The sequence below is a fragment of the Anastrepha ludens genome, chromosome 6, assembly GCF_028408465.1.
Source record: "Anastrepha ludens isolate Willacy chromosome 6, idAnaLude1.1, whole genome shotgun sequence".
NCBI classification, from domain to species: domain Eukaryota; kingdom Metazoa; phylum Arthropoda; class Insecta; order Diptera; family Tephritidae; genus Anastrepha; species Anastrepha ludens.
The window spans coordinates 19,514,751-19,540,990 of NC_071502.1; the positions used below are offsets into that span (position 1 = coordinate 19,514,751).

Here is a 26,240-nt window from a genome sequence, read left to right on the forward strand (position 1 = left end):
TTTTTTCCACAAGTAAGTTGGTAAGAATTTATATTTATATAAATTCAATTTGCAAATCAAACAGACTCTCGGCTTGATTTAAACTTTGTCTAAACAACTGTGCATGTTGCCAAGCAACATCGCCTTTGCCACCGGACAAAACAGCCTTAATCTGAAATGCTGAGGCACCCACAATGTTTGCGTCACCATTGTCTGCAATCACAGTTACTTCGATTTGACCTTCGCCAAATGTTTTGCGCTCGAAGCGCAAGTTGTATGACTTAATTTTCAATCCAGCCTTGCTGAAGTCGAATTTCCAAACAATTTCACCTTGCTCTGCATCCTCTGGAATAGCAATAAATATAATTATACTAAATAAGGAAAAATCATCACAAAAATCAATCATAAACACAACCTTCTCGTACTAAGTAGGCCATTTTCCAATCACGCTCGACTTTTCGAAAAATGTTTCTGGATGAAAATTGGGCGCTTTGCCAAGTTTTGTATTCCTGTATAATTTTAGTATCCGCACTGCCAACTAGGATGAAATTCGATTAGTTAAGCAAGCGAGAGAAAATGTAACCATATTGCTTACCTTTAAGATATCGCTCGTAGATGTCTTTAGCACAGCTGTAGCGCATATTAAACTGTTTGGCGCCAATCTCTTCTGCGGTGGGAGTGAAAACAAAAATCTGAAAATGATTAAAATACAAGTAAAATCTACTTTGCATATTAAGTGTACACTTAGTCCTGCCATAAGTTCTGTTACAAGTTAAGTCCGCTATAGATATGACATTTTAATATTTTTTAATGAAGCAAGTTTGATTTAATCATGTAAATATTAAAAAAAGTGCGTGTAGTGTAGTACACAGAACAGAAGTAAAACTTTCAAGGCAGACAAAGAAAGAGGGAGAGACCCGAGAGAGAATGAGAGAGAGAGAGAAAGAATATATATCTTAATAAACTCACAACAGTTGCAGAGAATACAAATAGACAAAATTTACAAAAAACTGAGAAGGGTCGACCGGTGTAGGTAAACGCCGGACACAAACTGTGGCAACAACGCGCACGGCCCCGAGCGTTTATCCCCCGCACAAACGCAGCGATTCCAGGACTGCAGCAACGCCATAAATTACCACAAGGCAATACCAATAAATCCGACGCCGGAATGGATAGCATAGTACGCACGAGGAAACGGAAATAAGCGTCAAAAAGTAGGCAATGTTATTTCTCACTATAAATTAGCAACCACAAGAAAAAAACTCAGGAAAAATAGCCTAAAGTGTACTTAAGATATATACATATATAAGGTATGGCTCTCTCTCTCTCCGTTTCCGCTACGTTATATATTTTTTCTCTCTCGCGGAACGAAAATGCCCCAAAACGTTGCATGGCCTTGAAATTTTACTCTCCATTCTTGCTCGTCCATCGCCGCCTAAGAAGTTTAACTTCAAAAATTGAATTTTTATTCGAAATGGTCACCATTTGCTTTTACACAATCCTTCAAACGACTAGGCCATTCAGCTATTGCAGCGCGTACGGTTTCCATGGATATTGACGTCGCTGTTTGAACTAAAGATTTTTTGAGACTCCCATTTCTGTGAGATCTTCGACAGGCCATGTTCTCCAAATCTGACCACAAACTGTAGTCCAAAGGATTCAGATCCGGACTTCCAGACGGTCAATTTTTTGCGGCTATGAACCCAGGAATATTTTTTTTTTAACCACTGCTGGGTGGTTTTTGCCTTATGGGGTGAAGCGGAATCTTACTGGAAGATCCAACGCTCTCCTTTGAAGAGAGTTCTGATCAATTGCTTCACCACACCTTCTAAGACATCCTCCTGGTACACTTTTGTCCCGATCTGAACGCCTTTTACGCAGAAATGAAGAGATTTAACGCCCTTACAAGAGACACTCCCTGCCAAATCATTATGGAGGCAGGATGGTGGCCACGCTGAACCTTTGGAACAACATTTTTTGCATCTTTACAAGCTTTAGCGCAGATTTTTTCGTTTTGCTTATTAAAAACTTCTTCAACAGTGAAAAATGTCTCATCTGGAAAAAGATTATTTTCCTGGCCGTTGACCGAGGGCTACCGGAGAAGCTGCTTGCATATGTCGAGTCTAATTTTCTTCAAGCGTGTTGTCAAAAGATGACTATTTGAGCGACGGGAAGCTTCCATGTGGCGATCATTTCTAATTAGTCTTGACATGGATTTGGCCGATACATTCATCTCGCTGGGCATGATTTTCTGCTTTCTAAGGGGATTTCTGCGAATTTCTTCTCGAACGGCACTGTTTCGAACCACGCGAGGACGATCACTTCTTTTTCTGTCTGTCACTTCAGACGTTTGGGGAAGAACGATTGATCGCACGATAACCAAACATTATGTTGCTGTTGTGGCAGTAACTTTGCCCCCTCAGTAAATGTAGTGTAAATCACCGGTCATCTTTGTCTAGCTCACCTAACGGCAAACCCAGGAAACTTGCTGTTTCGACAGGTTGGGTCCAGAGGGACAGGGCTGTTAGATTAGTGGGTTTGATGGGGCATGTGAAAAGATGTGTTACATACGGAGAATGCTGCTGGAGTGGCAGTCCTTGGCCGGATATAAATCCGGGTCGCTTTGGTAACGTAGAACCGACTGTCGTGCGAACGAGGTGGGTAGTGTCGTGCGGGGCGAGTGGTTAGTGTCGGCCCGAGACGCCCGGTAGTCTCGGAGAGGTTGAAGCTCTTCATCTGCAATGGGTAGTGGTTAGACTCTGATGACGGCATTCGGGGGTCGGGAGCTTAAGAAGGTGGTAAGTGTCGCCCAATGAATGTAGTCAATTGTCTGTCTGTACAATGTCCGATCCAGTAATTGTCGATCTGTTTTGTCATTCTCGAAATATTCAGTTTTTTCAGCAATTCGTAAATCTCACTCGCACTTTTACTACACTTAAGTAATGAAATCACTGCAATGCGATTTTTCTTCGCTCCCCACTCCATTGTTAACAAGCGAAATTTGAAACGAAAGCACAAATAACGGAACTTTTTTCTGCACAGAATTTATGGCAAGACTAAGCATTAAAACGCTGAATTTTTAAAGCTGTCTTACATTATTGAATGTGTGTTCACCTCGTGATTGGCGCCAAGCCAAACTGCCTGAGCTACGACCCTTCAATTCCCCCTCAGTTGGCTGTCTATAATTAAAAAAAAAAAAATGGTGTTAATTTAAAACTTTGTTTAACAACAAATAAATTTAGCTTACCGCTCAACTGTGAGCTCTAATAGTTCTAATATTGCACGTTGACTCAGCGCTTTTACGCGTTGCTCACTAAAGCCCGATTGCCGTTTCTTGCGTATTGCTAAAATTGCTGCTACCAAATCGTTTTCGTTGCACAGACGACGCGCTTGCAACGTTTGCTTATGATTATTTGCGTAACGCCACGTTACATCCTGTATCTCATCACAAGAGTAGGCGAAAATGTAGTCGATAGATCGTTTCCAGCCATGCTGATACATTAGCGGAGAGTCTACTACATTGTCGGATGGATCTACATGTAACCAACGCATTTGACTCTCCGAATAAACCTGCAAATATAATGCGTATTGTAGAAAATCAAACGTAATTATTGAAATTCGCTACTTTCCTACCTCAGTCCACACGTGATCGAAACGTGGCGAAACGAGACGTGCATCGTAATCCAAACAGCGACAGAAAAACGTGAAGCAGTTGGCAAACTCGCCACAACGACCTTTACGCGTTACTAGTAGCTGTGCTACATCATTATAGCGGTAAAATTTTGTATCTTGCCCACAGCAAAAGCTAACCTCCACACGCAGATCGCCTTCGGTTTGAGTGCGTACCAGCTTGCTTTCCTCGCTGCCGCAGACGCGGCAAGGGATATTGTTAACCCATTCAAAGAATTCTGTTTTGAACCAGTTGCACAATTCTATCACAATAAGATCCCTTATGCAAGGCTCCTTCTCATTACATGCTCCCTCGGCAATCCGTTCTTGAAATGCGATTAGCTTTTCGCTTGCCTTTTGCGTTAGGTCATCTATGGGGATTAGAGCACGTCCAGCTGCCAGCAATTGTTCATCTTCATACTGCATAACAGCATCCGATTGTAACTCCAAAGATTGCAGAAAAGTATTATTGGTGTGCTGGAAAAATATATGAAAGTATCGAGAAAAGAATGAAATTGTCGAGATAGGTTAAAGCAAATATCCGTATGTTGTTGTTGTTGTTGTAACAGCATAAAAATTCCCTTTAGTCCCCTCAGTAGCAGTCCTTGACCGGTTATAAATCCGTGTCGTTTCGGTTACGTAGAACCGACTGTCGTGTGAACGACAAAAAAAAACACCGAATAAGCGTTCATGATTGCTATGAAAAGTAACAGCTCTTATAACTGTATATATGAATGTTCTTCCACTATTAGGAAATACATCCGGCGTGAAACTGTCACTAGTCCCCCAATCCCCAAAAATGTATGCTGTTACAGCAATAACAAAAATAGTAGCTGTTTATGTTTGCTTATCGAAAGTAGCGAAACATTTTTCAAAGCAGATAAAGTACTAACCAGAACGGGTGGAAATTGTATGCGTTGCTGATAAGGAATTGACCGTGTGATAAGGGCTCGCAATGGCTCTGCTTTCCGCGGTTGATCAGTGTTTTTATTTGACAACGCAGCCATTTCATTGTCATTTACTTCTGGTGCTTTCTGCACTGCTTCAGCTGAATATAGGAAATTTATATATATTATATTCTTTTAAATGGCTTATTTTTGTTTTTGTGATCGATTTTATTTTTACCTGTTTGAAGTGTGCCTTTAAGCCAAGATTCACGCCGCTCCTGCAAGACGTTCCAATATTGCTGAATTCGTTGCAGGGGCACCTCCTTAGGCAGCGTATACTCTGTGGCGCTGCATTTAAAACCAATAGCATTTAACAACTGCGCAATGCCTGCCACTGAGAGTAATTTCTCTTTGATTGTTTTATTCTCGAGACGTATGGTGCGGTATTTGGCATTCGTTGGCTCCCTAAGTACATTCTCCAAGAGTACGAGTAAAATGCGCGCCGCTTCGAGATAAGCATCTTTGGAATTTTTGGATGATTGAGTTAATTGTAATTGGGAAGATGACCCAGCACCACTAGATGAATGAGTTATGGATGGGTTAAGTGTGGTTGCTGTCGCAGTGGAGGTAGATGCTGTGATGGCGGCGGGTGTGATGTCTATTGAATTTGGCTCAATTGAGCGTATACAGTCAAAATTCACTTCAGACATTTTTCGAGTTTTTTCGCGGACAACGACCGCTACGTTTAGTAGGCGAAGCGTGAAGGCAGACAAAAAGCAATGAAGAATGAGTCAGTCAGTAGGTGATCCGCAAAAGTGTAGTTTTCAAACTAAACAATCACTCACTCTATTTTGGTGGGGAATGCTATAAGCGCATATATTATAGAATTTTATGAGCCACAATTTACAACCGCGCAATTAATACGTTTTCAGACTTAGATCAGCGGGCCAGACGAATTAATACAAAAAAAATTAGTGCAGTGCAGGAAAACCTGCCATGGCAAACTGAAAACTGACGACAAAGCAAAAAAGGCATATCGACCAGCTGTTTTTTGTTTTGTTCAGAATTTATCGATTACTGAAAATTTGTTGAGGCTACCATATAACTGAAAACTCTGCGTTTACTTAAAATGGGGGTGAATGTTTATTAGGTTGTTCAATAAGTTTTGCGGTTCGATAAGAAACACAAAATTTTGTGGTTTGAAATACAGTTTATTATTGAGTCTAGTCTTCCTCCTGAATTTCAATACACTTTTGTTCCAACGAGATTCCATTTTATGAATTCCATCCTTGAAGTGAGAAAATGGAAGGGTTGCAAAACACGCTTCCTCAGCTGTTATGACCACACCAATTGATGAAAAACGCTTTTCATCATCATCTTTTGGCTCTACAGCTCTTTGTGAGCTTTTGCCTGCTGCAAGTGGGACTCCATACCTCTCGAACGCTTGCGACTTTTTTCCAGTTCGTTATACTAAGTTTCTTGATGTCGTCCTCTAGTTCGTCGGCCCATCTTGTTCTCGGCCTTTCTCTTGCTCTAGTGTTGAACGCTCTTGCTCTAGTGAAAACGCTTCTAATTGATAGCAAAATGCTCTTATACACTTTCAACATTTGTTCATAAATTTCTTTTGCTATGCCTGCCGCCGTAGCCGAATAAGTTGATGCGTGACAACCACTCGAAATTCGAAGAGAACGTATCTTCGAATCTCCGTAAAACAGCAAAATGAAGAAAAAGTTTTTTCTAATAGCGGTCACCCCTCGGTGGGCAATGGCAAACCTCCGAGTGTATTTCTATCATGAAAAAGCTCCCCAAACAAAAAAAAAAGTATCTGCCGCTCAGACTCCACTTAAAACTGTAGACCCCTCCATTTGTGGAACAACATCAAGACGCACGCCACAAATAGGAGGAGGAGATCGGCCAAAAGGGTGTAAGTGCCATATATACACCTATACATATGTATATTAAAACTTCCAAAAATAAAAATTGAATCACTGCACGATTTTGATTTTTTCCATTATAGAAAATACTAAAATACGTCGATACTAAATGGTTTGTAAACAAAGAATGAATCGACAGATTGAAATGAAACTTGAGATACGTCCATATGAAGAGTGTACCAACATAACAAAAACAAAAACAAAATTTAGGCTAATAGCAAATCCCACTCTTATCGTACCACCAAACTTATTGAACCACTTATTATATTGAAATAATCTTCAATATATTAATGTTGCAGGCAATGGCAAACCTCCGAGTGTATTTTTGCCATGAAAAAGCTCCTTATAAAAAATATCTGCCGTTCGGAGTCGGCTTGAAACTGTAGGTCCCTCCATTTGTGGAACAACATCAAGACGCACACCACAAATAGGAGGAGGAGCTCGGCCAAACACCTAATAGAAGTGTACGCGCCAATTATTTATTTATTTGTTTTATATTAATGTTTAATTACTTTAAATATATTCTTTATAGAAGTGTTTAATTTTTCATGTTGTATTTACATATTAAATACGTCATCTTTTCATTTTTCGTAGAACAACAGCTGTTCTAATTTATTTCGGGAAATTACCAGAATCCCGTAATCATGCCTTAAAAAACTTAAAGTTCGTTCACATATGCATTAATTACAACTAATCCCATAAAATTAATCTACGCGTTCACATATGGCAGATTACCTACAAAATTGACAATCAGCTGCCAATACTGCTTTGAGAGGTTTTTCTTCATAGAAATTATTTTGGTGAAATATTTCGATGTTTTTGGTTTGATTAATTATTATTAACGATATGAAGAAAAGACAAGAAGAAGGAATAGCCAATTTAATTGCGCAATTGGATGCTAATAATAAACAGATTGAAGAAATCCGTAATCGACGTTTACTGAGGTTTCAAAAAATTATGGCAGTAATACGCATTCGAAATTCAATATTACATTTTATAATAAGTAATAAGAGGGCACAGGGTTATGGACATACGCTTTTTTCCTGTTATATGAATGGATAGCTAATAATATCTTACAAACATTTTATGAGAATTATATCTACAAATCTTTTTTGTTTGCCGGCATCCATTTTATTTAGTTGTTATTTTGACATTTTTCTTTACACTCGTAAAATGAATGTTCTATTGCACAGAAAACACAGGGCTGTATGTCAAAAAGTATGGTTATTATCTAGGATTATTTTTTAATCTCAGATTTTGGGAGAGACATTTTGTATGGAAAATCTCGCTTTTTAATCATGGATTTTTAGTTAAGCGCGAAAAAGTAGATTATCCACTTATATGTGAAGGTATTATTATACTGGTTTGGCCAGACCATTTTAGTCCATAGCAATACCAGATTAGAGTCCTTTTTTTTTTTTTTTTCTTTAGCGAAAATACGCATCAAGAAGCGCGTGCAGTTCGCAAATTTTGGCGACACCCATGCTCCAGGTCAGGGATGGGTTCTTGTCTTTCAAAACTGAGAAAGAACTGGACAGTAGCATAGAATATTTGCCAGGGTTTCTCTTATACCTGGCTCATTACATTTCCTGCAAGCATCGTTAAAAGTTAGATTTAGCTGTAAGCATACGCTACATCCAGACAGTGGCCTTTTAGTACACCAACTAGAGTTTTACAGTTCCTTCTATCGAACGATGTAGCCGATTGAGTATACGATGAGAAATATGCGAGTTTATATATGATCCTGGTAACTTTGCAGTTAATTAGACTAAACTATCTGCCTCTCGCCTTTCTCAACATGTGTTCCACTAGCTCTTTTTGAATTGTGCATAGGGGCTTAAGTACCTGACTTATTTGATCCCGTGAGCACAAGTTATTAACCATAAAAGAAACAGCTGTGTTTTATCAAAATCTGTCTCGTGAAATTACCAGCATCTTGCAATCCTGCTTTATAAGACTTACTGACCGTATCTTAAGTATACACAGCAAGTCTTAAACTTTTCAGACTACCAACGGACTTGTACGGAACTTGCCTTTTGATAATGTTGCAGATTAAGTTTCTCCCTGTCTAGATTAGGTTTGACCGTACGCTCCAATATCCTACATGCAAAGGAAATTATAATGGCGTAAACCTAATCGCATGCCTTATATACCAACTAATTCAAAATACCTCTTTTTTAAGATGCGTTTAACGTTTTGACGACAGTCGGTTCTACGTTACCGAAACGACCTGGATTTATATCCGGCCAAGGACTGTCACCCCAGCAGCATTCCCCATATATGTATAAGTATGGGGAATGTTTATGCTGCTACAAAAGCAACAACCTCTTTTTTAAACCCAACTACATTCTATTTGATACTTGGCGCCAATTGAACTTTGAGTAGCTCTGCTAAAATATAAGTGATTAAGATAAATTAGGTTTATAAGTCAAGTTCAAATCTGAAACTTGTTTTTGTAAGACAAAATATTCAAATATCGAAATTCATATGTGCATTCAATTTTTTTTAAACACAACAGTCCACTGCAGACTGCGTAGTCATCTGCACGTCGTCGGGATTTGGTCTACGAATTCCTGTTGTTTCTGCGCCCAATCTAAAGAGACTCCAATTCCCCTCCTCCGTGAATGTGATGCCATAGCGCGGAGAAAATTGAGACACCTCGTCCAACTGCAGTTAGAAGAAAGGCATATACGCTGAGACCAATACAGCTCTATCTTGAGTTTAATAAGGGGAGTGGGTGGGTCTATATGGGTTACTGTGATAAGTAGATGGCACAAAAGACCACGAGGTCGAAGGATAAACCTAATAAAGTATATATCTATCGATCAAAACACAAGCGGACTTCTACATTTAGAAACTTAATGCTTATGAATTCATTATTCATGCTGAAAATAATACTAACAATAATTAATTTCCTGTTCAATCGAGTAAATTTGACTCACATTTCTATTTAGTCGAACTATTTTATTATTTAATAATATCCAAATAAAATATATTGGTTTTAATTATGACATTACTCGACCACAATATGCAACACTGCCCATGACATTCTCTGACATCAAATATGGCTTAATGAAACCAGATGAATGTTAAAGTCGTTCATTGCTGGTGGCAGCACCAAAATCACCAGAAAAGGAAAGCAAAAATAGCGCAAAGGTTGGAAAATTGACAGCAAAAAAAAAGTTTGTTATGATTATTATTTCTTCTCTCCTCTTCCTAACCAATGTCGCAGTTAAAGAAAAAAAGTGAAATAGTTTTTGATGAAGTTTACTGATATAATTATAGTATTCAGTTTTAAAGCTATTACATTGTTCGAAAACGATTTAAGTTTAATTGAGAAAAATCGTGATTGCTGTTAAGTGAACAATTCGGACATATTTTGATGCTCTCAAGGACAAAGTCAGCGCATGAAATCGAGGGATATGTATATGGACGGAAATATTAGAAGGCGGTGAAATATTTGTATTTGCAAAGCTATAGAATTATATTTGAGAAGCTATAGAATTGATTTACATATATACATGATAAGTTTGGAATCGTGCAGTGGTGGCTGGTGGTGAAATTAATCGGTTGAGATTTTGGATTCTTGGCAATCGGTAGACGAAGAAAAACATAACTCATGAGATATGCGTGGAATTGAGGGCAAAGTAGTGGTGTTGGGCTCACGAGGTAAACAATAATTCAATTTAATACCGTAAACAATTTCATAGAACTTTTTTTAATCTAAGTACCTTACCTTAGGTAAACACAGCGCGCCTTGTATACAGGTATGCATGTGCGTATATATATACATAAAACTACATACATATATATATATACCTGCATACATATATATATACCTACATACATATATGTACATATGTACCTACATGTAAAAACGGAACAACCAATTTAAGAGACTTTTTCTATTTTGCTATTAAAAATTCCTCACGCGGCAGTGAAAATAATAAAATCCAAAGCAAACGCGCAGTAAACAGGGCCTGTCTATTATTGTGTAGAAACAGATAAAATAATCCGCTTATATTCATGTACAAAATGGCTACAACAATTCTCAAATGAATGAGACATACATTCCCTTTGTATTCCACTACTTTTTCAACTTATCAGGTATTCTGTCATAGTTACTTTCTGCACAGTGCTTTGTTTATTTTTATTTTTTTTGTGTATGCGTATATTTGTTGTAGAAAATCTACACTATGTATGACCTTATTCTAATGCAAAGGTAGGCTAACAAAACAGTATCAAAAAATTAAAAGAGTTATAAAGTAACATAATTTCCAAATATATTGCAATTAGAGTATCAAATGTTAATATACACATACAAATGCACAAATGTATGTATGTATGTATGCAAGCGAATGGATATTAAAACCCCCGCTTAAATTTCTTTTGATCGCTTTTATCAGGTTGGTGGTTTTATAGGTTGGGGATTTTTTAAGTTGCCCTGTGTGTGGTATATACACACACATATATACATATACATGCATGTGCATTTATACTAAAAATCCCTTTTAATTTAGCTTGACTCACTTTTATCAAATCGCTGCAGTTTATTTAAGGTTACACATGAAAATATTCAAGCATCAAATTCGATTTGAAAAATGTAAACCCACAAAATCAGCATTAAAAATTTGTTCAGTTAATATCTGTTGTTGTTGTTGTTGTAGCAGCATAAACATTCCCCATACTTACATACGGGGAATGCTGCTGGAGTGACAGTCCTTGGGCGGATATAAATCCGGGTCGTTTCGGTAACGCAGAACCGACTGTCGTGGAAACGATTATTATCTGTTCATCTGTTGGTTCACTAGGAAACATAGAATCCCTCAGCCAAGTCCAATTATGCTCAAGGGGGAAGCTCTTGTGATTTCGGAAGAAACCAAGTACATGGGACTAAACATATATAGGAAATTGACGTGGAAGTCAAACATCTTACATAGAAAGAGTTAGGAAAGCGAACCAGCTTTTTATGCCTGTAAGAGAGCTTTAGGTAAGATCTGGGGAAATAAAACTAAGGTTGCTCATTGGCTTCTTCTAATTTATTGAAAAAGGTGCAGAGATCAGCGGAATTAGCAATATGTGGCGTCATGAAATCCACGCCCTCCATGGCTTTGGTTATCATATTACATCTACCACCCTTAGATCTCTTCTGCAAATACTCAGCAGCCTGTTCCAGAGCGAGCTCTCAATATAAGACTGTCACACATGGACATTTAACCATCTTAGACTCGTATACGGATATACCCAGTGATTGTGATTATCACCCTCCTATTATCTTCTTCAAAAGAAATTTCTCAATGAAAATCCCTTCTAGACTGGAATGACTTGAAGAAGATCCAACACCCAACACACCCGTTAAGATCTACACGGACGTATCTAAAATGGGCACCGGTGTAGGATCAAGGTTATATTGCGAAGAGCTATTTATCAGTGAATCCTTTAAACTACCGAATCACTGTAGTGTTTTCAAGCAGAAATAAACGCTATTCATGAAGCCTTTTAGATGGTTAGAGATGAACAAAATATCATCAACAGATATCAGCATTCTATCAGACAGTCAAGCTGCCCTACGGGCCCTGGATGCATTCCAAATAACATCAAGGAGTGTCTTACATTGTCGCTAAGCTCTTAATTAGAAGACCAAGCAATATCGTTGTAGTTGTAGCAGCATTAACATTTCCCATTCTTACATACATTCTTAAATCCGGGTCGTTTCGGTAACGTAGAACCGACTGCCGCGGAAATGCAAGCAATATCATACTAGCTTATGCTGGGTTGCAGGCCACAGAGATGTATCAGGGAACTGTAGGACTGACCAACTTGCAATAGAAGGTACCTGTAAGCCAAACATTAATAATTTTGTGGGGGTACCACTCGCAACTTGTAAGCTTCTAGTTATGGACGCACTAATCAGTTCTGTAAATCAAAGATGGATTAGTGCCAACACCTGTGAAATTGCGAGGCAAACATTGCCAATGCTAAATCTACGTCTGCCCAAGACTATTATAAAATTGAGTAGACTTCAAATTAGGACTTTAGTAGGGGCCCTCACAAGACATTGTTTCATAGGAAATCACGCAAGGAGATTAGACGTTTACATGCTTGATTTCTGTCGTAGTTGCAGGAATGAGGTGGAGTTGGAAACAATTCCACACCTTGTTTGCGCATGCCTGGCTTTAACCAGAAGCAGGAACCGAGATTTAAGATCCTACTTCTTAATCGTTTCCACGACAGTCGGTTCTACCTTACCGAAACGACCCGGATTTATATCCGGCCAAGGACTGTCACTCCAGCAGCATTCCCCGTATGTAAGTATGGGGAATGTTTATGCTGCTACAACAACAATCCTACTTCTTAATGAATATAGATAATATATACACTTTAGGTATCAACAACCTTTTACGCTTTATCAAAAGAACAGGATGGTTCGATATGGAAGGGGAAATGTAGCCCAGCCCCTGCGGCTCACAACGGACCCATTTCGTGATCTATGTGGCATCGCTGTCTCTATGTGGGATCCGGCTGCCAAACCTAACCTATTATCTGTTCAGGTCCCTCCGTCGCTTGCTCTCGTAGGAGGCATGCCTACTTGAGTATAATTATTTTATATATTATTAGGAAAGTTCTTCCAAATAATTCTTGGTCGTTTCAGTTAAAAAAAAAAATCATAAAATTTTTTAACTTTTGACTTAACATAAAATCTTTTGAAAATTGAAAATACATAAAATTCATGGTTTACTTTTCTTTCACAGGAGTGGGCAAAACGCATCTGGTTACAAAATATATAAAAAAAACATTAAATAAAGACATTGCGCCAACTATAGCCGCATCTTTTTTCACATGCAAGGTCATTTTGGACGATGTAAAAATCAAATTACAAGTGAGTATGAAAGAGTAAATAATCGAACAAACCCAAACAAATAAATTTTTATGTATGTCATTTCTAAAGTCCGTAGCCTATGAATTTCGCTGTTGAGATTACTAAAGTTCTGTGTAATATACACATTATTGTGCTCATTATCATCGAATTATCAAATGTATGTAAATGTAGAAAAGCAATAGTCCAAATACCCATTTTAGTTAGTTATCTACAGATGAGTTGCGTCTAATCGCATTTCCCGTGGTTGTTTACATTTGGCTTTTCTGTGTATGCACGTAGAGTTGTGGTATATGAAGTGACAAAGCGATTTTTTTTTATTAAGATAATGACATTCGTTCTTTTTTATATCACTTTCTTCTTCTTGTGATGCTTTAATCGTACATTTTTACTTACTTATCAAATTCCATAAGTCTAACACTCTCACTTTTTAGCATTCAGCAAACTAGTCAACAAAAATGCTTATGCACAGTATGCACAGTGGTGGCGAAATCGTATGTAACTCTTGCCTTATTATAGAATATCATTTTTGTTTAGTTCAATTTTGTTGAATGCTGATTGAAAGTAAACTTATTTTAGGGCATATGATTTGCTCACAACTGTAGTTCTAAATATTTCGTTATTTTTATATGTAATTGTTAATATACAGTATTGGCCAAAACTAAAGCACCCCCCTAATGGCATTTCAAATAATGTCAAATAACTCAATAAAACAACATCGAATATTACTTACTTGTACACCTTGTTTCTTCTTATTGTCTCGGTGATTATAAACATAAACAATTTTCAACATTTCTTATATAATATTAAAAATTAAATTAAAAAATATGAATATTATTCAAAACTTGTCTGGACAAAACTAAAGCACCCCCCATTAAAAGCGAAAATAATTGTTTTTATTCTTTAGTATTTTGTACTAAACCCATTATTTTTGATAACTTCAGAACATCTTTTTGGCATAGAAGATATTAGGTTACTAATAATTTCCGGAGAAATGTTGTACCAGGCTTCTTTAACCGCTTCAAACAGGGCTTCCTTTGTGCTGCAATTTTTCCTATTAATTTTCGAACTTACAATCTCCCACAAATTCTCAATGGGATTGAGATCGGGAGATTGAGCTGGCCAGTCTAAGACCTCTATAGCATTTTGCTGTAACCACGTTTTACAGTGCCTAGAGGTATGCTTCGGATCATTATCCTGCTGGAACCTCCATCTCAGTCGCATTTCCTCCTCAGCGTGTGGTAGCATTACATCTTTAAGGATGTTTGTGTACATGAAACGGTCCATAATTCCCTCTATTCGATGAATAGGCCCGATACCCTGGCCAGAGAAGCAACCCCAGACCAAAATGTTCCCCCCACCATACTTGGTAGTTCCGATACAATACTTCGGATTTAGTCGCTGTTGCTTTGGCCTTCTTACTCGCCTTATTCCATCTAAATGTTTCAAATTATATTTAGATTCATTAGAGAATAATATAGTTTTCCATTTTTGAGCTGTCCAATTAATATGCAATTTCGCAAACTCGAGTCTCGCTTTTTTGTTTTTGGCGGAAATAAATGGCTTTCTAGCAGGTCGTCGACTGAAAAGTCCGGCCTCCACTGCTCGTCTTCTGATCGTTCTAGAACTTACCGGCAAACTTAAATCAATTTTTATTTGTTCAAAAGAGACTGTGGGATCACTCTGAATTTTTCTTTTAATCGTGGAGTCGTCTTGTCGTGTAGTCTTTCGTGGCCTTCTTCCACTATGGATTGCAGAAATAGAACCCGTTTGTTCAAATTTTTTTATAAGTCGCGATATTACACTTCTATTTATTGAATATTTCTCACTAATTTTGTGTCGCGATAAACCACTTTGCCAATCACTTAGTATTTTATTTTTAAATTAATTTGAATACGCATTTCTGGCCGTATTTGCAGATTTCCCGTATGAAATGTTTTGTCCTACTAAATCCGCACGTGTTTTGCACAAATTATTCTAACGAACTTTGACTCAGCTTTAAATACCGTTAGGAACAGAAATTAACTTAGAAACAACAAAACAAAGCCGTAGTCAAGAAAAAAAAGTGGGGGGCTTTAGTTTTGACCATTCCATTTCCATTTTGACCAGATATTTTATATGAGGAGCTTTTTCATTGCAGAAATACACTCGGAGGTTTGCCATTGCCTGCCGAGGGTCGACCGCTATTAGAAAAATGTTTTTCTTAATTTTGGTGTTTTCACCGAGATTCGAACCGACGTTCTCTCTGTGAATTCCGAATGGTAGTCGCGCACCAACCCATTCGGCTACGGCGGCCGCATATAATTGTTGGTTTTTTTATTGTAATATTCATGTAAAAATTATCTAATAACTTGCCAGTTACTTCAGAGATTATATACAGTTAGAAGGCCGAAAAAAAGCGAATTTTCCAGAATTTTTTCTGACAAAACTTTTAAATTTATTGATCTAAAACCTTCTACACATATTATGTTATCTTTTAACTGTATTTTAAGACTTAGTATTAGTAAAAATATTTATTTGGAAAGGAACTACAGCTGATCTCCGGGAGCTCCTCGCAAAACAGACGTTTTGCGGTGACCACTATATCTCTGAACTGGGTCCTCTGAAATTAAAAAAACCAAACAGATTTCGTTGAAGTTATGTTAAGTCGAGTAATTGATCGAAGGAATAGCAAAATACATTTTTTTGACAAAATGGCGGTTTCTCAAAAAAAAAAAATCGATTTTTGACCAAAATTTCAGCCTTAAATTGTTAATAAAAAAAATGCTTTTGGTGAGAAAAAAATCTTCGATTAATTCTTCTTCTTCTTAATTGGCGCTATAACCGCTTACGCGATTTTGGCCGAGTTTAACAAAGCGCGCCAGTCGTTTCTTTCTCGTGCTAACCGGCGCCAGTTGGACACACCAAGTGAAGCCAAGTCCTTCTCCACCTGATCTTTCCAACGCAGAGGAGGCCGCCCTCTTCCTCTGCTACCACCAGCTGGTACCGCATCGAATACTTTCAAAGCCGGAGCGTTTGTATCCATTCGGACGACATGACCCAGCCAACGTAGCCGCTGGATCTTTATTCGCTGCGCTATGTCTTTGTCGTCGTAAATCTCATACAGCTCATCGTTCCATCGTCTGCGATATTCGCCGTTGCCAACCTGCAAAGGTCCAAAAATCTTACGCAGAATATTTCTCTCGAACACTCCAAGCGTCGCTTCATCGGATGTTGTCATCGTCCAAGCTTGTGCGTCATACTTTAGGACGGGCATGGTGAGAGTCTTGTAGAGTGTTAGTTTTGTTCGTCGAGAGAGGACTTTACTGCTCAGTTGCCTACTTAGTCCAAAGTAGCACTTGTTGGCAAGAGAGATTCTCCGTTGGATTTCAAGGCTGACATTGTTATCGGTGTTAATGCTGGTTCCTAAATAGACGAAGTCTTTTACAACCTCGAAATTATAACTGTCTACAGTGACGTGGGTTCCGATACGCAAGTGCGCCGACTGTTTGTTTGAAGACAGGAGGTACTTCGTTTTGTCCTCGTTCACCACCAGACCCATTCGCTTGGCTTCCTTATCCAGTTTGGAGAAGGCAGAACTAACAGCGCGGTTGTTAAGGCCAATGATGTCAATATCATCGGCATACGCCAACAATTGTACGCTCTTATAAAATATTGTGCCTGAGCGATTAAGTTCTGCGGCTCGTACGATGCTCTCCAACATCAGGTTAAAGAAGTCACACGACAGCGAGTCACCCTGTCTGAAACCTCGTTTGGTATCAAACGGCTCAGAGAGGTCCTTCTCAATTCTGACGGCGCTGCTGGTATTGAGCAACGTCATCTTACATAGTCGTATTAGTTTTGCGGGGATACCAAATTCAGACATCGCGGCATACAGATAACTCCTTTCCGTACTGTCGAATGCAGCTTTGAAGTCGACGAAAAGATGGTGTGTGACGATTCTCCTTTCGTGGGTCTTTTCCAAGATTTGGCGTATTGTGAAGATTTGGTCGATGGTGGACTTTCCAGGTGGTCTAAAGCCACACTGATAAGGTCAAATCAATTGGTTGGTGGTGGGCTTCAGTCTTTCACACAATACGCTCGCTAGAACCTTGTATATTTATTTAGAAGACTAATCCAGCGGTAATTGGCTTAGAATGCAGGATCGCCCTTCTTGTAGATTGGGCCGAGCACACTTAAATTTCAATCGGTAGGCATGCTTTCAGCCGACCATATTTTGCATAGAAGCTGATGCATGCACCTCTCCAGCTCCTCGCCACCATGTTTGAATAGCTCAGCCGGCAGTCCGTCGGCGCCTGCGGCTTTGTTGTTCTTTAGCCGCGTTATTGCTATTCTCACCTCGTCATGATCGGGTAGCGGAACGACAATTCCGTCGTCAACGATTTGGGTATCGGGATCTTCACTTTCTCGGTAACATGCGCAGCTGTCACTGTTTAATAGGTTCGAGAAGTGTTCCCTCCATAATTTAAGATTGCTCTGTACGTCAGTCACCAGTTCGCCGTCTTTGTTCTTACAGGAAAACGCCCCGGTCTTGAAACCTTCTGTAAGCCGCCGAATTTTCTGGTAGAATTTTCGGGCGTTGTTCCTGTTGGCCAGCATCTCAAGCTCTTCGCACTCACGTATTTCGGCCTCTCGTTTCTTCTTTCGGATAATACGTCTCTCTTCCTTTTTCAGCTCTCTGTAGCGATCCCGCTCTATAGGCGGCATCCTTTCTTTCTGCGGCAGCATGACATTCCTCGTCGTACCAATTGTTTTTTCGGGCTCGCCGGAATCCGATTTCTTCTTCGGCGGCGGTACGTAGAGAACGAGAAATGTTGCTCCATTGCTCATGCATGCCGGTTTGTTGGGCAGTGCTCTTTGAGAGCAGGAGTGAGAGTCGAGTGGCGAATCTTCTGGCTGTCTGTTGTGATTGCAGCTTTTCGATGTCGAACATTCTTTGCGTAGGTAGATGCACGTTTTTTGCTGCACAGAGGCGTGTGCGCAGTTTGGCTGCAACAAGGTAGTGATCCGAGTCGATGTTGGGTCCTCGGATCGTACGTACATCTAATACACTAGAAGCGTGTCTTCCATCTATCACAACATGATCGATCTGGTTTCGTGTTTTTCGATCAGGAGACAGCCAGGTTGCTTGGTGAATCTTCTTATGCTGGAATCTGGTGCTACAGACTACCATGTTTCGGGCCCCGGCGAAGTCGATCAGCCTCTGTTTGTTGCCGGATGTTTCGCTGTGCAGGCTGAATTTTCCGACTGTGGGACCAAAAATTCCCTCCTTGCCCACCCTGACGTTGAAGTCGCCAAGCACGATTTTTATGTCGTGGCGGGGGCAGCGCTCATAGGAGCGTTCCAGGCGCTCATAGAAGGAATCTTTGGTCGCATCGTCCTTCTCTTCCGTCGGGGCGTGGGCGCAAATTAGCGATATGTTGAAAAAAAACGGGCTTTGATGCGGATTGTTGCGAAACGCTCGTCCACGGGAGTGAACGACAGTACTTGGCGACGAAGTCTCTCTCCCACAACAAATCCGACACCGAATTTGCGCTCCTTTACATGGCAGCTGTAGTAGACGTCGCAAGGTCCTATACTTTTCTTTCCTTGCCCCGTCCATCGCATCTCTTGGATGGCAGTGATGTCAGCCTTTACTCTCATGAGGACATCAACCAGCCGGGCAGAGGCACCTTCCCCATTAAGGGACCGGACATTCCAGGTGCATGCCCTCAAATCATAATCCTTAGTTCGTTTGCAGGGGTCGTCATCAGTATAGGGAGGTCTCATCCGAGGCTTTTTTACACTTTTCATTGGGGGCGATTTTTAAGTGGCGGGTCCCAAACCCAACGCACAACCAGCTATCCTGGAATGTTTCGCCTTCTCACGTTAGCTCACTCCCGAACGGATGTTCGGAAGCTACCCAGAGGATACGTGGGCTAATCCCGGCCGTTGTGAGCTGCTTGAACCATATGCAGAAGAATCGTCCTGGCCATTCCCAAGTGAATGGCGATCAGTAACTTTCCCCACTTGCGTGGACTTCTACACATGGAACCATCCTCGATTAATTACTAAAAAATATATTTAAAGTTTGAGACTAATCGGTTTAGCCGTTTTCGGGTAATGTTGGTCGCCGACTTTGAAAAATCCATTTTGAGAAAAACGCCTCTAAAGTTGGCCTTGTACTTTCAAGCACTCTGAGATGCCTTTTCAAATTTGCGTGTAACTTCGAAAATGTTCACCGGAACGACATTAAATTTTCTGTGTGTATTCTTATATATACATATGTACATATGTACATTAAGAAAAAAAAAATAAATCGACTTTTTGAAAATTCTAACTGTATATAAGCCCTTAATTTCCGAGAATTCGCTATCAAAGAGAAAAATATAAAAAAACTACATGAACGCGAAACCAGCAATTATTACACATAGCTGATTATTAAATAAAAAAAATTCAGTTGAGCTACCTCGTATTAAAAAAAAAAAAAAAAATAAAGCAAACAAAATCTAAAATAATGAGCTTAGGCATCACATGATTTTATTTTGCCCACAATAATTTGTTCTATTTCAACATCGCTGACAGATGACGAACATTCCATTAGCAGTTTTATTGTTGTGACGGTACACTAGACAGGGCTAGTTTATTGGGGCAGCAGCCCTTGGTCGGGAAAAACCTGAGTCGTTCCGGTAACGTAGAACCGGCGGCCATGGGAATGTATTGTTGTAACAATCACAGCTTCCCTCATATTTTCCTTGCTTGCGTCTTCCTAGTTTTATTAAACCTTTTGGCTTATACAACTAATATTCTTCAAAATAGGACCCTTGAGCGTCAATATACCGCTGGTAGCGGTCCTTCTCCATTTTAATCGCATTTTTTATTTACATTTAGAACTTTGATTCAATTCGCAAATTTTAATTCGTGTTTATTTTTACTTTGCGATCAGCTGTTTTTCCAACTTGCAATTTCTTACAAGTACAAATTTGCAACTTCCCCTCAAAATGAAATGTCATTTTGCTCGCTCACTTTCCCCTACTTTGCAAGTTTTTTGGGTACATGAACACCGAAATGTGATAATTTGTAGTAATTGTTAACTTTGAGCAACTTAAAAGTAAATTTCTTTTACCAAATCCTATTCCAATTCCTATCCTAGAGCTCATTTGATTTGCAATTTTACATATGACATCTCTGAGCAATAAAGACTATTTTATGAGAAGAGTTTTCATAGGAAAAAAAGTCATTGCCTGTTGGATGGGGACGTCTATTTAAAAACTACACGGCGACTGCTGCCCTCATTATGGTCGTATAGGCAAATACAGGGTGGGCCAAATAAGACCTACTAATGACTAAAGACTACTGCCTAGCAGTATGCGCAGTTGCTCCATCTTGTTGAATCCACAAATTAGGACACTGCTCCGCCATTGGCCGCAAAAACTTTCAATCAATGTTCTGTAAGAAGCTCCTGCAATCAATTCCGGCGTTTCATCCTCATTTTCGAAGAAATATGGACCGATAACTCTAGTGGCCATAACACCGCACCAAACAGTACATTTAGATGGGTGCAACTGATGTTGGTGTGTTGCCCTTGGATTTTCAGAGCCCCACAATCTACAGTTTTATTTGTTGACATAACCATTTACTACTGTGGGCAAAAAGTAAGGTGAATTTATTTGTCAAACTTCGCGGGATTAAAATTTCGCTCTAGTTATTTTTTTCATGAGTTGGCAGTACTGTTAATAACATCTGGGCCAACTTTCATGTGAATGTCATTATCAATAATATATTTACGCTTGTGTTTACCAAACGACCAAGAGTGCATTTTTCGATTTTTACAATGTCTGATTTGATTGAGCAGAGAAGTGCCATCAAATTTTGTTTGCGGAATGAAATTTCGGCTGCGGAAATGTTTAGCATGTTGCAGAAGGCATTTGGTGATTCGACCATGTCGCAGAAAAATGTTTATAAGTGGTACAAAGACTTCAAAGCGGGTCGAGAACGTGTTGATGACTTGGAGCGCTCCGGACGACCATCGACGTCAACAGATGACCAACACGTCAATAAAGTGAAGGAGTTAGTGCTCAAAAATCGTCGGTTGACTGTTAAAGACCTTACTGATATGATCGGAATATCAGAAGGATCTGTGAAAACCATTTTGAAAGACCATTTGGGCCTACGAAAAGTCAAATCTCGTTTGGTACTGAAAACTCAATTTCTTGGAAAAAAATCGTCGCGTTGATGTGTGTGAAACAATGCTTTCAGACTATCAGGACAAGCTCAATTGCATCATTACGGGAGATGAGACTTGGATTTATGCTTACGACCCTGAAACAACCGACCAATCAAGCGAATATCGTGCTAAAGGCGAGGCCAGACCGAAAAGAGCACGTCAAAGTCGTCTCACACTGCACTCGTTCTTCGTGATCATTTCGCCAAAAATTCCACGCATATCGTTCCGCAACCACCGTATTCACCTGATTTGGCTCCGTGTGAATTCTGGCTATTCCCAAAACTCAAAATACAACTCCGGGGAACGCTTTTCGAGTCGATTGAGGAGATAAAAGCTGAATCGAAGAAGCTGATGGCTATACCGAAAATGGACTATTTGGCATGTTTCGGGAATTGGAAAAATCGTTGGCATAAGTGTATTTTATCGAGAGGGGATTATTTTGAAGGGGATGAAATTGATTTACAAGAATAAATAAAGATTTTTCATTTTACAACCAAATTCACCTTACTTTTTGCCCACAGAGTAAATAGAAATGCGCTTCATCCGACAGCAAAACATTATTTAAAAAATCATTTTGTGTGGCTAATTGTGTAAGAATAGAAAAAACTCGATAATTTTAACGCGAGAAAAATAAATATGTCAAAAAATAAAAAAGTTATTTGTGCTTAACATTAGTAGGTCTTATTTGGCCCACCCTGTATAATATTACTTATCATCCATTTTTGTTAATCTATTTTTTTCATTTTAACGTCATAATAATAATTCGTCTTTGCTTAACGTAATTGCTTTTTCTTTTTAGATCTGGGATACGGCTGGACAAGAGCGCTTCAAAGCTGTGGCGCCGATGTACTATCGAAATGCCAATGCAGCCATTTTAGTGTTCGATTTGTCACAACATATAACTTTCACTGAAATCAAAACTTGGGTACAGGAATTGCATCGAAATGTGCAAGAGCCTATGGTACTTATACTCGTCGGCAACAAACTGGATTTGCTTGCTCAGCGTGTGGTTGCGTATGATGAGGCCTATCTGTTTGCGTCATCAATTGGTGCTACCTACTTTGAAGTCTCAGCCGAAACTGATCAGGGACTCGAACAGGTATTCCTCTCTGCCGCACTGGGTCTTGTGCGGTTGGCGAATGAGGGTAAAAGTCGTTCGTTGCGTCAATTCAATTCATGTGACTCTATATCTGCCTACACAAACAACAATACTGCCTTAAGCCATACCAGCGCGGCGTTAGCGGCGGCGAAAAATGGTGACGCTGCTTTTCGCCTGCCATACGTACACATTGGCATACCAGTGGATGGTGATGATGAGCGCAAAGTGACGGGCGTAGGAAGACTCGAGACACCGTCTTGGAGTATTGAACATATTGCTTGGGGTGAAGTTGAGCCAAGCAGTTGTTGGTGTTGGTAATTCAAGTGGATATTAATATAAAAAGTCTCTTAATAGGGGCTAAGGTGATTTACTATCGAATTACGTTACTTGGAGAAGGAATATACTATAAATTTTTGCAAATTCGTTTGGGATGTGAAGTGTAAAACAAAAAGCAATTGAATTTATTCATGCACAAGCATATAAGAACCAAAAGCCATTACGGCCAGTTTGTGGTAACTCTCTATTAACCCTGACTAAAAACTAGCTGATAAGTTGCGCTACTTCCGACTTTTGTACTGATATTTAAAATAAGCGCATTTGTATAAGTCCATTCTGCATGTAATTGTTTTCGATTCTAAAGCAATTGTTTTTTAAAGAATAATTTATTCCTATTATAAATGAATGATAATTTGGGGAATTGTAGTTTTTAGCAATACTTGTTTGCTTACCGAATGCATTGAGACGCTTTTGTTATTAGCTTTATTAAAATACTAAAAAGGTCATCACAAAAAGATTATATGTATCAAACACATGTACAAAACAACAACAACAAAGTATATTGTTACATCACTAACCAAGCATCAATGAAAACAGACGAGGAGGGAATCTTATATTTTAATATTTACATATATACACGTGCATCCACAGAGATGCAAATATAGTTAATATACAAAAACAAGAGAAACCAAAAGAAAAAAAAAAATCAAAAAAAAAAAAACATTGAAGCCAAATAAATAAAAAGATGTGCGATTTTTATTTAGGAATTATGCAGTATAGGTAAAGTAACAGAAATATTGTATAATTTTGCTCATTTTAATGAAATATTTTAAATTGATTTTTTTCTAAGTAGCTAACAGTAAGGAAACATTATTTTGTATTCAAGAAATACATTTATGGGCTGTATGCATTATGACTTATGTATTGAAAAAATTAATTTTAATAGATCGGCTGTAATTTGATTAAACAAATTAATATATACTAATTTGTTATCGTGATTTATATTTTGAACTGAATTTTTATTATGATTCGAGGTTATTAGATTTAGCAATGTACAAATACAACTTAAAATAAAATTGAAAGGCTTTGCATGTATTGTACTGTTGATGATGGATTGCCCCCAAAGGCGGTTCAACTTGTTCGTGGAGGATATTATCCGAAAAAAGAGGAAGCGTGAAATGGAAACTTAAGTATGTTGAAGAGCATTGAGCATAGGCTTCTCAAAAGAGGCGACCCTGGACGCAGGGTGAGTAAGTAAGTGTCTTTCTTAGGACGCCGTCTTGGCCCTCTACCTCGAAGCATTGCGGATGCAGTCCCGGGGTGGACGGAAAAATTCAAGAGAAGAGGAGTGATATTTTTAGTGGAATAACCACACACGTGGTAGAGACGGTTACTAAATATATGGTGCGAAAGCATTTTTAACCCAACCTCACCGCAAAAAAAAAAAAAGTCGGTTAAACTTACGAGCACCAACCGATTTTTTCTCGACGAAGGACGAATTATTGCAACAATACAATACGGCGACCGCCGTACTCGAATGGGTTGGTGCGTGATTACCATTCGGGATTCACAGAGAGAACGTTGGTTCGAATCTCGGTGAAACACCAAAATTAAGAAAAACATTTTTCTAATAGCGGTCGCCCTTCGGCAGGCGATGGCAAACCTCTGAGTGAATTTCTGCCATGAAAAAGCTCCTCACAAAAATATCTGCCGGAGTCGGCTTGAAACTGTAGGTCCTTCCATTTGTGTAACAACATCAAGACGCACACCACAAATAGGAGGAGGAGCTCGGCTAAACACCCATTAAGGGTGTAAGTGCCAATTATATACAGTGTGGGCCATGTAAAATTTGCTTTTTGAATCGGTTATAAAAAAAAACTAATCAATATTTTTTTAAACTTTTTTTTTTATTTTGAAGATGGAACATTGTCATTTATGAATGAAAAATAATATTGTTCAAAACACTGCCACGATTGGCTTTACAGTAGGCCATTCGATCAACCCAATTTTTAAGCACAATTTCATGAATGGCAACTTCGATTTCGTGTTTTAAAGCATCAATTGTCTCTGGATGGTTTGCATAGCATTTGTCCTTAACGGCTCCCCACAAAAAATAGTCCAACGGGCTTAAATCACAGCTCTGAGGCGGCCAATTGATATCGGAATTTCGGCTGATTATTCGGTTTTCAAAAACGGTAGCCAAAAGTTCGAGTGTAACTTTGGCAGTGTGACAAGTTGCACCGTCCTGTTGAAACCAAATATCGTCCATGTCATCCTCTTCAATTTTTGGAAACAACTCATTGAGCATGTCACGGTAACGCTCGCCATTTACTGTAACCGCGGCTCCTCGCTCATTTTCGAAAAAAATAGCCCGATGATGCTGCCAGACCAAAAATTGCACCAAACAGTGACTCGTTTTGGATGCATTTGCTTCTCTACAGTAACGAGTGGATTTTCTGAGCCCCCAATTCGACAATTTTCCTTATTACAAGAGTTGAAAGGCTTTGAGATATCAGCCAACAGAAAAACATTGCAGAATTCTACCGAAATATTCGAATGCTTGTGATAATAGGTGGTGTCCAAACGTAGTTGCCTCTATTTTACAGTACAAATATACACACATTCATACATATGCAAAGCAAGTGGCTTGTGACACCTTAGGTACAAAAAAAGACAAATGCGAACAGCGTGAAGACCTACACAAATTATTTATTTTCATGTTGTCAAATAAGCGTACGTGAAATAGTTACTCCACTTTGTTTAATACACTTTGCTGCCAACAACAATTTTAAGCTTTTCAAGTTGTTAGCAAAATACGTATAATAAGCTTGCCGCCCCTTTAGGCGTATAAAAATTGGCATTGAACCGTTAATACGCGAACTATGGTAGCGAATACCAATGACAGTATTTCCAAAAATGTTCGCATGTATGTATGTATACATATAAGTATATCCAATCCACATACAAGCATACATTTATCCCATTTCAAAGTGCCACTGGCAAACTTTTCAGACCAGCATAAAGAAATGTTTAAGCGAAGTAATCTAAAAAAGTTTAGCGGAAAACAACCTCAACTTGAATGGGTTATGCCGCGTAGTCGGCAGCTTTGTTTGTACTATATGCATGTATGTATGCGTGTGTTAACAGCGCTTCAAAGAGGGCCAATTAAATTGGCATCAAGATTATCATAATAATACTTGCAAAACACAAGTAAGTGGATGACGACGTTGAGGGGGGCACTGTTCGATATGATGATTTGGAATCGTATGCCCGCAGCTACTGAACACCAACTGGGACATTTAAGTGTGCACTT

The 26,240-nt window shown here is 39.0% G+C and overlaps 2 protein-coding genes across 3 annotated transcripts; one reads left to right on the top strand and one right to left on the bottom strand.

Moving 5' to 3' along the window:
* Window positions 1-13: 13 nt before the first annotated feature.
* Window positions 14-5,545, bottom strand: LOC128868120 (peptide-N(4)-(N-acetyl-beta-glucosaminyl)asparagine amidase). 2 transcript variants are annotated; one of them, XM_054109876.1, is made up of 9 exons: window positions 5,381-5,545; window positions 4,774-5,274; window positions 4,542-4,696; window positions 3,613-4,125; window positions 3,227-3,549; window positions 3,074-3,158; window positions 575-671; window positions 395-517; window positions 14-324 (listed from the first exon to the last, which is right to left on the bottom strand). In XM_054109876.1, the coding sequence occupies exons 2-9, from the start codon at window positions 5,243-5,245 to the stop codon at window positions 35-37; spliced, it is 2,058 nt and encodes a 685-aa protein (XP_053965851.1). In that variant the 5' UTR covers window positions 5,246-5,274; window positions 5,381-5,545; the 3' UTR covers window positions 14-34. The 2 variants fall into 2 exon arrangements, with proteins under 2 accessions (XP_053965851.1, XP_053965850.1); XM_054109875.1 differs by having other exon boundaries at window positions 4,774-5,545.
* Window positions 5,546-9,649: 4,104 nt separating this feature from the next.
* On the top strand, window positions 9,650-23,984 carry LOC128867437 (ras-related protein Rab-5B). The gene is made up of 3 exons (XM_054108636.1): window positions 9,650-10,138; window positions 13,222-13,349; window positions 22,352-23,984. Exons 1-3 carry the CDS (start codon window positions 10,096-10,098, stop codon window positions 22,967-22,969), a joined length of 789 nt encoding a protein of 262 aa, XP_053964611.1. The 5' UTR covers window positions 9,650-10,095; the 3' UTR covers window positions 22,970-23,984.
* Window positions 23,985-26,240: the final 2,256 nt, after the last annotated feature.